Source organism: Limanda limanda, chromosome 3 (genome assembly GCF_963576545.1).
Source record: "Limanda limanda chromosome 3, fLimLim1.1, whole genome shotgun sequence".
Lineage (NCBI taxonomy): Eukaryota > Metazoa > Chordata > Actinopteri > Pleuronectiformes > Pleuronectidae > Limanda > Limanda limanda.
The window spans coordinates 22,340,985-22,353,597 of record NC_083638.1 but is presented as its reverse complement, the minus strand read 5'-3'; the positions used below and the strand labels follow the sequence as shown (position 1 = coordinate 22,353,597).

General features: G+C 44.0%; 1 protein-coding gene across 1 annotated transcript in view; it reads left to right on the top strand.

The window, feature by feature from the left end:
• The first annotated feature begins 2,330 nt into the window (after window positions 1–2,330).
• phlpp2 (PH domain and leucine rich repeat protein phosphatase 2) overlaps window positions 2,331–12,613 on the top strand; it is a 34,056-nt gene continuing 23,773 nt past the window's right edge. Inside the window, exons 1-3 of the mRNA XM_061067707.1 lie at window positions 2,331–2,420; window positions 4,362–4,642; window positions 9,522–9,655. Of these exons, the coding sequence (XP_060923690.1) occupies window positions 4,368–4,642; window positions 9,522–9,655 (409 nt within the window). The 5' untranslated portion in view covers window positions 2,331–2,420; window positions 4,362–4,367. The remainder of the gene's footprint in view (window positions 2,421–4,361; window positions 4,643–9,521; window positions 9,656–12,613) is intronic.

Here is a 12,613-nt window from a genome sequence, read left to right as displayed (position 1 = left end):
AATGAACGTGACAGATTTAATCACGATTGCCCACCCCTAGTTCAACAGATTTTTTTATTTCTCTAAACTGTATAGACAACATTCTGTATGTATGCCATGCTACTCAGCTATAATGATGGGCCGCAATGGATGCCCCACGCCACTACGCTGCCATGGGTGGAACCAGGACCCCAGTGGACACAGGAGCTGGGTCCGAACTCATGGGTCAGTTTGGCTGGCTGTCGTGTTGGCAGGACTTCAACCACCTATTCGTTGCACAATATCTAATATGTAAATTTAAAAACAAAAATGAACCATAACCATTTCAAATTATATATAAAAAAAACTTTGCGCGCACATCCTGCGCAGAAGCCCATTGCGCAGGGTTTGTTTTTTTTGGCTGCAGCGATGTTTACCCCCGAAACTCCAGAAGTGTTTTGTTAACTCGAACACTTCCCACCCATTGACCATAGTCAATCAATCAAATTGTATTTGTGTAGCCCATATTCACAAATCACAGTTTGTCTCATAGGGCTTTAACATGGTGTGACATCCTCTGTCCTTAACCCTCAGCAAGAGTCAGGAAAAACGACTAAAAAACATTTTAACAAGGTAAAAATACGTAGAAACCTCAGAGAGCCACATGTGAGGATCCCTCTCCCAGGACGGACAGAAGTGCAATAGATGTCAAGTGTAGGAAAACATCATCGGGTTAAAAGTTTATAGCAGCATCGATGAGGGTAAACATTTTGAAGGATAACTTCAATACTATATGTCAAGCAGTTCTGCTGCAATCATAGTCTATGGCAGAGGTCTTCAACGGGGGTCCGCGGAGGTACTGCAGGGGGGTCGTGAAATCTTTGGTTGATTAGACAATTTTTAAAATTTTCAATTTTTTTTTTTTTTTTTTTCATGAATTTAAATGTCTTTCAATACACATTAACATGCATCCAACATATTGTGAGGCTGGTTTGACCCTCTGCCTGACAACCTCCATCCATCCAAGATTAGATAAGTTGTGTGCTACCCATCAGGGTCCGACATCTCACTAATGTGGGAGTATGTGTGCCATCCACAGATAGCTTGAGGATTCACTGTCTCTTCTACATTTCCTCATGATTCTCATTTGCTCTGACCTGCACTGTGAGCTGGAAGGTCTTATATAGACAGGTGTGTGCCTTTCCTAATCAAGTCCAATCAGTTTAATTAAACACAGCTGGAGTAGAACCATCTCAAGGAGGATCAGAAGAAATGGACAGCATGTGAGTTAAATATGAGTGTCACAGCAAAGGGTCTGAATACTTATGACCATGTGATATTTCAGTTTTTCTTTTTTAATAAATTTGCAAAAATTTCGACATTTCTGTTTTTTTCTGTCATGATGGGGTGCTGAGTGTACATTGATGAGAAATAAAATGAACTTTTTTGATTTTAGCAAATGGCTGCAATGAAACCGAGTGAAAAATTTAAAGGGGTCTGAATACTTCCCGTACCCACTGTATGTTTATAAATGGCAGTGGCATGGCCACCCTGTACCTTGCACATGTTTAAATTAAAAACATGAATATATGAACCTGTGTTATATTTGAATAGCTTAGTATTGAATGCACAATATCAGGTTAGTTATGTTTATACATGGCACTAGGCCCAGTTTAATATAAAACACAATTTTATACAATATATATAGTAGGGGGTCCCTGCTCCATCTCTCCACCTGTTTGGGGGTCCTTGGCCTGAAGACCCCTGGTCTATGGTCATCGGATCCACTATAGTCCACAGTCATTGTCCACTGCCGCCAGTTAGGATCCATCATCAGCTGCCACCTCTGCCACAGTGGTGACGAGATAATGATAGAGTTTTAATATCTGGGTGAACTATCCCTTTAATAGAGCTAGAACGTCTGATCGGCCGTGGACACACCCTACGATGGCCCGTCGTGATGTCACCATGGTGAACATGTGACTGACACATGAACGTGGCTCCATGGCTGTGAGGAGGGGGCCGCGGCCGCCGGACACGCCCCTGATCCCGCCCCCGTCATGTGCATCGATCGGCTCTCCCGGTCCCGGTCCCGGCTGACAGCTCTCCCAGTCACCGGGGACATGGCGGCGCTGCACCGGACCGGTCCTCCTCCTCCTCCTCCTCCTCCTCCTCCTCCTCCTCCTCCTCCTCCTCCTCCCAGCTGCTGCTCCTCCGCGGGAATCTGCCAGTCACGCACCCGCAGCTGATGGGAGGGACGGGACATGGCGATGGAGGACGAGGACGTGAACGCGGCGGTCGTCGCGACTAACAACAGCCACACAGGCACCAGCGAGAAGGGAGGAGGGGATGTGGGGGGGAGCGGGGCTTGCATCGACAGGCAGCCGGACAAGGGGGTCCACCCGGCGGGTCGGGGCAGCCGCAGCGGTCCGGGGGCTGCGACGGGGATCCGGGTGCTAAAGGTGAGTGGAGAGGAGCGAGCGTTCGATTCCCACCGGAGCGTTTCTCCATGTTGTGTGTTTTTTTCTCACTGTCACTGCGGAGGTTTATTCAAACACAACTCAAACGCATCCTCGCATTGGTATTACGTAACGTGCTGTGTGTCAGCTGATTGATGATCTCCCCCTGGTTGATGATTGATCTCGAGATGACAGTCATCCAGGGAGGAACGTAGCAGACACACACACACACACACACAGTCTCACACACACACACGCAGACACGTACGCACACACAGGAACGGATGTCAGAGCTTTCATTGGGAGGCCCCTGCACCTTCTGAGCAATTTGTCTGACATTATAAGGCAAGACAAATGATTTGTAACATACAAGTCCCTAAAGTACACACACACACACACAACCACATAACCACATAACCACACAGTTGTGTCTCTTCAGAAGACATTATACGGCGTTACATTGATTTTTTTCTGGAGACCTACTCTAACTCAACCATTACTTGTCTGACCCTTAACCTTAACCTGACCATAATCTAACTTGATCATTAACCTTAACTGAGACCTTAACCTAAAACTAAACCTTAAAATGTTAAATGTAATGATTTACTCTATGGTGACTTGGTTTTTTGCCACCATAATGTGACTGTGTTAACAGATTGAGGTCCCCACAATACACAATACCTGGACCGCACACACACACACACACCCACACACACACAAGCTAACACACGCACACAAAATCTCAGTTGTGCAATTCAGTTTAATGTGCACGCATTGCTCCGTTATTGTATTTGAAGGAAGGAGCACATGGAAAGTCATAAAGTAAAATAGGTCACCCTGTTAACAAGCTCATAGGGCCATAAATAAAATTCAGATTTTCCCATTCAGTATTTCTGTAGTGTCAGTAGTTATTGGCTGTGAAACCATAATTCAGTCAGTGTCAACAGTGAAGGGGAAAGTGATATTTACTGTTATTTTCTGCCTGTTTACAAAGACAGAAAGGAATCCAGTGTTTTGCAGTAAAGAAATTCCCTCATGATGAGAGATGTCGATGTCTGTTGATTTGCGGATGAGCCAGATGCAGCTTGTGTTGTAGCCACGTACATACTGCATAGATCAATGAGTCCACAAGGGACCTCCATAGCTAAATGAGAAACAGAGCCCGGTCAGCCATTAACAAACCTCCTTTTCTTCAGGAGGTAGCAAAATACACAGCATGTCTCTTCCTCTTTCTGATTAAGGTTTGGTTGGTTGAACTCGATGCTCTTATTCAGCGTGACCCTGTTTCCCATTCACACATGGTCACAGCTGTCTGCTGCATCTGTGACGTCGACTGAGGCCCAGTGCTTCGTTCAGATTCACCTCGACAGAAGCTGGCAGTTCACTCAAACTGTGGCCACACGGTTTATGCAACAGTTGTGGAACTTCGTAACCTCTGCACTGTCACATCCTCTGTTTCTCTAACTGGAATGACACTGCTCCAGTTCGGACTTATTTCAGTCTTGAAAGGGAAAGTTGTCGCTACAGGGAGGAGAAGGTTCACACAATAATTCAAACAAAAGCTATAATGACACCTGATAGGCCGCCTACCACGCCAAGACCTGACCGCCACCTTAAATACAATCAAGATGCAGAAGACGGGAAGTATTTGTTGCACAGTTGCCAATGACTACAGTTTGATCATAAAACACTGATTATTGTAATCTGGTACACTGAAGGACGGGTTCTCCTTCATCATCCAAGCACCAATTTCAGGCAGTGTCAAATTCACTTAATTCCACAGCATAGTTATTGTTCCAGTTTGTTATTCCAGTTGTGCACAGATGCATCTACCACCACAGACGATGTGTTGAGGACATGTTGAACCCCCTTCAAGCTCTCTAGGCTGTTAGACATGCTCATGGCTGTCTCTGTTGGAATGCCTCTCTCTCTCTGTGTCATCAGCGCAACATGAAGCGGAATGGGAGTCGTGGCCCTGTGACGAGAAAGACCAGATTTGGGTCACGAGAGCGGGACTGGCTGAAGGGGGACACCCAGCGGGGCTGTGTGTGTCTCTATGGCGCCGGCGTGGACCCTCAGCCTCCTGCCTCCGGCCCTCAGGCCTCCTCCACCCCTCAGACGGACCTGCAGTTGGTGCTTTGCTCCACCAGCACCACGGTGGAGGAGCTGTGCGCTCAGAGGGATGGAAAGGGACTTTACGTTCAGCTGCACGGAGACCTGGTCAGGTAAAGACACAGCATGTTGAGTCATTTAAGATAAGTTATGCTTCATATCTTATAATTCTGATCAATGCTAGTAATTGGCATATAATAAAAAACGTAGATGGCTGCCTAGAGACCAACTATTGTTCAGAATCTAAAGTGTCCTTGGTACAGATCTGTGGAAGAAGTACTGCAAATACCCTACAGCCCTTTTAGAGCAGCACCGTAATGTGGGTTAAACCTGCATCAGTTTCTGTTAATGGGAAAACACGAGCATCCAGTATCCATCAACTGCAGCTCTGCATTAGTATCATCATGGTATGCAGTTAATACAGTATTCCTGTGCACTCATAGCATCTAGCAGCTTGCAGCTTCATGTATAATAATAGAAGTGAAAGAAATAAGATGTGAAATGAAGCGTAGAAAGCTGCTCTGTGTTGTGTGTGTGTGTGTGTGTGTGTGTGTGTGTGTGTGTGTGTGTGTGTGTGTGTGTGTGTGTGTGTGTGTGTGTGTGTGTGTGTGTGTGTGTGTGTGTGTGTGTGTGTGTGTGTGTGTGTGTGTGTGTGTGTGTGTGTGTGTGTAGCACGAGGGAAACATGAGCTGTTACGCAGCAGGTTTAGACAGCTGCATTCATTAAAGCGGATCTCTTCCATTAGACACACAAATAAACACGACAGAGACGGGAATCATGACATACGCTGACATCCAACAAAAACAATTTAGAAGAGTTCTGTTTCTTGGTCAATATCCACATCTTGCTCTCATTTATGTTATATAAGAAATACACCAGGCCATAGCATTAACTGGATATCCTGTCCCTGAATCCCACATGTCACCATGAGCAGGCTTGAGTTTTGCAAAGTGGGCAAACGCAGCGCCGAGGACCCGCTGCAGTTATCGTAACATCCCATGCTCTCAGAGCGTCTCGGCCAGGATACCCTCAGGGAACATGACTCTACGCCTTTCTCAGCCAGGGAGAAGACATACGGAGACAGAAATAGCAAATGACCCCTTGATTATTTGCAAAGGATAAAAAGCTGGTTCACTGATCCGTGACCAAGGAATCTGGGCTGTTCCTCCTTTTGCTTTTGGGAGAAAGCCAACGTCAAGATATTAGACGGGAGAGTCTAAAATAACAAAACCGCTATAGCTTAAATTGCAGTGGCTCACAGCGTATTCTGTGTGAGTCGCACTGTCTGCTCCGGGTTTTTTTTAAAGATGTGGGAAAGTGATTCTGCAAAATCTTAAAATCTCCTGAAATGTGGGGTTGAGACAATAAGGCCAGTGGGTGCATTTATGGCTGAGACCTGTAAGAGGTTGTTTTAGTGAGCATCGGTAGCTGGAGGGTCGAGCCACAGACACATGACTGGAGACTGGTAATGATTTTGCAGTGTGTCATGATCAATCAACAGTTCGTTATATGTACGCTGATTAAAAGCCGTAGGCATTGCAGAGTGATGAAGTACGGCATTAAATGAGAGGCTTCTAAGCCTGTGGATGGGCTGCGTTGGTTCAGGCTATACTCGAGCAGCACTGAGCTTAAATCGCAGTCTGCCTGTGAGTATGATCAGGTGGATTTAAATGTAATATTAGAAGTCTTCTCCATCCAAACCAGGCCACTGGAGACTGAAGAAAACTATGAATCCTGTTCAGAAAAAGAAATGTCTACATTCCTGCAGACAGCACATAAGCAATATAGTACAGACAAGTCAGGGTTGAATTGAATGCATTGAATTAGTATCTCAATGGAAAATACACTCACAAGAACTCTATTTATGTTTAACCTTAAATTGACGTCTAGTTTTATATTTTCTCACTGGATAAAGTCCATGTGTAGTACGTTTTGTTACTGTGGTTGACAATATTTGCTCGTACTCTTCAAGTACACACACAGAGCTGGTGACAGCCCGGAGACGAGAGCTGAAGAAGGATTTGTAAGTAAGGACATGATGGAAGGGATGGAAGTTGTTTTTAGTGATTTTCTTTTTATAGCTTGTAGTAATGTGCTGCTTACAGGAATACTTGGTCCGGCTCCTTTCCTGCAATGGGAACAATTTTATTTTCGGTCACACAAACTCCCTTCTAAGATAAAATGACTGAGTGGCTGGACGACATCCACCACCCCCCCCCCCCCCCCATTCACACATTTTTGGAGTCACTTATCCAGATCAGACTCTCGGTGCCAACAGGGTGAGAAGAGAAACAATCGTTCATTTTCCCACGCTCTTCCATGGGGAGCCCTAATTGCCCCAAGATGGATGGCAGGGCTCCAGGCTGCAACCATTTAGTCACATTTTGAGACTACTGTTGGAGACAGTGCAACTTGCCTATATGCCCCCCCCCCCCCCATTTTTCATTTTAAATCATCATTGTATGGGCCATCATGTGAAATACCAGGAGCCAGACTCCTCAGACTGGGAGAGAGACGGATTTAAAACAGTCTACTCATGGACACGTATAGGCCCCAGAGCCCCCCCCCCCACCACCACTCACTCACACAGAGTGACACACACTGATGCAGAGATGAGACGAGCTTAGCCCGTTAATATGAACCAGTGGTAAGTTACTTTGTTAAAGGAAAGTTTCCACTACGGTCAATGTCCAATGCCGCTGCTTCAGGTTCAGGGCAGAAGCAGCGGCTGGTTTGAACCGTGCTGGAGTTTCCTGGGTCCTCCCTCCACACTCCTATCAGGACCTGAATCAGCCAGCACTCGACCGGAGAGATCCAGATCTATGATCTGACAACATTGATTATTAACTAAATACGTGATTGTAAGTTTGTCATCTAAATCTTAACCACCCTGTTCACCAAGCTGGTAACATATACCCTGAGCCAATGTTTCATACTTATTCAAGAGCAATTTTTGTTAGCAGAGCCAGAGAGTCCTTTTTATGTATTGCTTTGGTTGTGTGTGGTTTATTTTATTTCTGTTTTATTTATTTATTTTAATATTTTAATATTTTAAATTCTAATTCAAAAGTCAGACTGAATATTCTTAAGAATTCAAAGTTCATTGCTCTTTGAAAGGGTGGAGGATTATCTCTAAAATTATCATAAAATTATAAATTATAACAATAATATCATCAATCACAACCATTTCTGGGATAATATATCATCCAACATACTCTGTTATCAGGACAGGTCTCCCTTAATATTTAAAATAATGTCAGAGGTTTCCTTGCACAGTCTACAGCTTTATTTCTCTGAGAATATCTGTCATATCCAGGTAAAAATGGTATTGTAGACTGAATCCCTAACTGAATCCATATTGAATTGAATCAAATCAAAAATCAAAACGAATATAAACCTTGTGAATCGGTATCAAATCGATTTGGGAAATCAGTGGCGATACCCAGCCCTAATCAGCATGGACTTAGAGAAACAAAAGTAAAAGGGCAGAAAAGCCAATTCAGAATAATATAGGACATGATTCTCAGCACAGAAGAGGATTAAATATGATGGCAGACATGTGGACACAGTGGAAGACCTGAGTCAGGTCAAAAGAGCAGGAAGGACCTCCTGCATGGGTTGTCCCTCAGAGGTGGCAGGTGCTAGTGGTCCTCAGGGGGATGTGCTGTAAAGGGAGGGGAATGGGATCCATCCGTCCTCTGCTCTGACATGTCCTGGGTGTCCCTGGGGTTCCCCTGCAGTTTGTCTTGCCCTGAGCGTCTCCCAGAGAGAAGCTCCCTGACATCTCAACAGTCTCTCCTCAGAGGGGTTAGCAGCTTGACATCACCGGCCTCCCAAATCACCAAGGTCCTCACGCTGACACGTAAAAGTGAAGCCAAACCTCATCTGATCTGCTTGTGTCTGCTCTACATTCTGTATGATGAGAACCAGAAAAACACTGTGATTTGTTCGGAAAGATCACACATAACCTCAGTAAGGTTCGGGGACCCCTGTAGCTTGATCACTTCCAACTCAAATACATTATTACTACTAACAAGATAAAGGGTAAAAGGCCTGTTGGACAAGTGGAATAATTAGAACAGATTAGTCGTCGTGAACGTTGATCCGGACTCTTCCGCTATGCCAATCAAAAACTGTCTGCTACTTTTAATGAACTTCAAACCGTCCACCTTTATTGTAATTAGGGACGGGAATTGGCAGGGACCTCCCGATACGATACTTTGGTGGCGATACGATATGTATTGCGATTCTGTGGGTATTGCGATTTTGTAAGTATTGCGATTCGATATTACGATTTCCTGGGATTTCTTTTGGTTATTTTTTTTTTTTAAGTACTGGACCATGGAAAAATGTTGAATCATACCTTCAAATACAACACAGTCAAATTCACTTAGAGCTTTACAAGTTTTATTTCAAATATTAACATTAACTTAATGACTGCTGGGCAGCCAATAGAGAAAATAAATAAAAATGTGCCCTATTATTGTATAGCCCCTGTCAACTGCACACAAACTGACGGATTAAGAAACGTAAGCCACCTAGGCTACTTTTAAACAATAAATAAAAGGTAAATTAAATAGAATGAATAAAAGTTTACCTAAAATATAAACTTTGAAATAAACAAAAAGTATGCTATTGTTGTTTGCATGTAGGCGAAACAAAGCTAGTGCTTGGGTATGTTTAGATTCTTGTGCAAAAAAATGTTGGTCAACATGATCTGGGGTGATGTTGCTCCCCTCATATATCCCCCCCGTATAAAGCAATAAATATGTTTAAAAAAATAAAAAAAAAATAAAAAAATCGATTTGGGAGGCAGCATGGCGATTTTAAAATCGTCATTCACAAGAATCACAATTTGTAACTGAATTGATTTTTTCTCCCATCCCTAATTGTAATGTTTCATTCCATGTATTTCCCGTATAAGAAACTAGTGTTGTTGTTTTGTGTGGTGGTCATCGTCACACCTCCTCTCTGTTCTCTCTTGTCCGTCAGGAGGCTGGACCCCTCTGAGCGTCCGCTCCAGATTCTGTACGACTACCTGGCGTCTATGGGCTACGCAGACCCTGTTCGGGTGCAGCAAGAAGCAGCCAACTCCGACCTCAGCTGTTTGATCCGGTTCTACAGCGGTGAGTACACACAGGGGTTATCATCCCCATCTATCTGATGCTGCTCACCAGGATCCCGATGTCGTCCTCTGAAAACTGACCTAAAGGCCTCAAAACAAACTGTGCACGCAGTGGGTATTTTCCTCTTGGTAAAAAGTAAAGTAGTAGGAGTAAAGTAATGTGTTTCTGAGGCCACTCTGTAATATTCATTATAGCCCGGAATACACACACTCTCTCATCATGGCCTCATGGTGAGTGACCATCCTTCATCCTGGTGTTTCTCCATCCCCATGTGGGCTGCTATTCACCCGCCACTGTCAACACTCTCCCATAACCCCAGGACTAGAGTGATTAAATGTGTCGGTGTGATATATGAAAGGGATTTATTAATGCAGTCACAGAATGGATGTGATTCCTTTTTTAAAAAACGATGACACTGACATTAGGCCTGATAGGAGCTGTGCACAGGACATCCATGTATCTTATTACAGCCCACAGACGTCTGCAGCTCTCCCGTGAGCCTGTGCATTGGTCTAATGACACTCTTACAGTAGCGGCAATTAAGGGATTGGCCATTAAGGGTAAAACTTATGTTGTGTGATGTGTTTTCACTTAATTAACTGACTGATGTTTCTGCTGAGTCAGTGGAACTCCTCATGTTTTGGGTTGGAGCTGCTCACGTGCTGCTGTGCCAGAGAAAGAGGAAGACTGAGCAAACCACATCGTCTGAAGGGCTCACCAGTAATTCCCCTCACTTAAAGTACACAACCAACTGGAATAAATAGACGTACACACTGAACACAAATCTCTGTATTGAAATTCCCTGGTTGATGAGACACATGAGGACACATTACAAACGCTGACTGTGGAAAGAGATATATAAATGTAATATGTCTGATATAACTGTGAGTTCTCTCACATTTTGGATGCTCAGTTCTTGGGAAACTGAATGAAAATGTATCATAAACATCATTGTGCAATTCAATACCCTGTCCTGCTTTATCTTTCATTGACAAGAATTTCTTTTGCTTTTATTTAGTTTTTTTCTCACTATAGCCAGACTCTTCAGTATTTCAGCTTCATCTTTATCTGCTGGGTCAGAAAACTGAGTGTTTGTTTAGTTGTCAGATCTCAAGCCTTCACCTCCGTCCTATTCCTCGCTTGTATGTGTCCAGTGGAGCTGTTGTTTGCCTCTTGCCAACATAACAACGGATCTTGGCTGTTATCTGTGGCCAGGCCACATTGGCTGGAGTCTGGGCTCCGTGGAGACTTCCTGCCTCTTTTTGTCAACTCATGGGAAAAGAGGACCGGGAGCATGACTGGTTCTCAGACGTTCTCTCAATAGCCAGCTAACGCCAAGTAGACAACTTGATTTGGCTGTTTGATTCCAAAAGAACTGGGGAAGACTGAACTGGTAGTTTGCCTGTTGTTTTGCTTGTTTTGTATTATCTCAGTATAGAACTCCCTATTTAGGAGCTCATCAGTCATTCAGCTTCTGTTTGCATTGTTAAAATACACAACAACAGACTTTAGCTTTTTGAAAATGTCAGTGCTAATGATCTCACTAAGAAGATAAAACAAAACTGTGGTCCCTCAGGAAGGGCTTTGTCTGCTCAGAGGCGGACTCTGAAGCCTTTTTAATAAACTATTGTCACTAATGACAATACTAACAATAAGTGTGAGTTGTTTTGCATTTTTATATTGGAAACTTTTTTAAAGAACACAATCTGCCTGAACAAGGAACAATTTTTCAAAATATATTCAATGATGTGTGACTTTGTTAAAAGCTATTGAGTTAACAGTAAACAAGGAGTGACTTAAATGTGCACCTTACTGAATCAGATACTGTGAATGGACTTTGGTCGTATAATTGGCCGCTTTGTGTGAATTGTGGTCCCTGATTTACGGGAAATCCTTTCTTCGCTACAGCTTCTGCTAGAGAATGGACTGGTGTGGTGCACTGTGCGTGTCAGCTCTGCATTTAGGCTGATAATAATCTAGCTGTGTGGATCGTTTGGCTATAGAACTTGCACAGGGTTATAAGTATTATATTATAAGAAGTCAGTGATCTACTTGCTAATAGAGGCCGTGCTTTTATTTTATATATTTGTGTTCCGTGTACCCATTTATTCCCATATTAGTTCAACTTTCCCTCTCGAGCCACTGTTTCAAAGTGCAATACAGCAGGTAATTGATTAAACTTCACCGTCCTCTTGTTTGTTCAGGAAACTCATCTTGAACTTTCTCCACCCTCCCACTTCCCATACAAACACCCTCCTGCTGAGGTGCACCGACGAGATGAAAACAAACATGGCGAAACGAGTAAACACTTCCAAATGCCGACTTAATCAAAAAACTCTCCTAGTGAAAACAACCGCAGAGACCTGAGGGCCAGTGTTTCTCTGTGTCGGCCCATTCAGCTGCAGCACAGACCAGGCCTGCTGAAAGCGCTGGCGCTGGTCCACCGGGCCCCGGTCCACCTCTGCCTGGGTGATCTCACTTTTACATCTTTGTCTCTGAGCTCAGAGAGCTGAAGCTGCTGTGCACAGCTCATGTCAGGCCCCGTGTCAGAGCAGAAGGAAGTCATCTCCCAGCAGTCTGAAGTCACCTAATGAGTTATTGATTTGGTCGGTGCTGATTTACCAGCGGAAATTAAACCTAAATGAGGCATTTGGATGTCCTAAGATGTCTGGTTTTAACCTCTGAGGCCCAGTGGTTCATCGTAATAATCATGTCCTGGAGGAACAGGATAACCCAGCACAAGTTTGCTTCTTCATTTTACGCTTGGAAGGGAGAAGGAATTGGTTCACAGGGATGAAAAAAGTTGAGTAGCAGTCAGAATGAAGTGTTGAGAAAAATGAATTTCTTTTCAGACCCGGGTTCCCAGAGAATCGCCCCGAGCAAGGGAGCTCTGCAGAGAGAGGGCTCTCCGTGGTTTCCTGCCAGCTCCTCCATAAAATGATGCTTTGTGATGGAGTT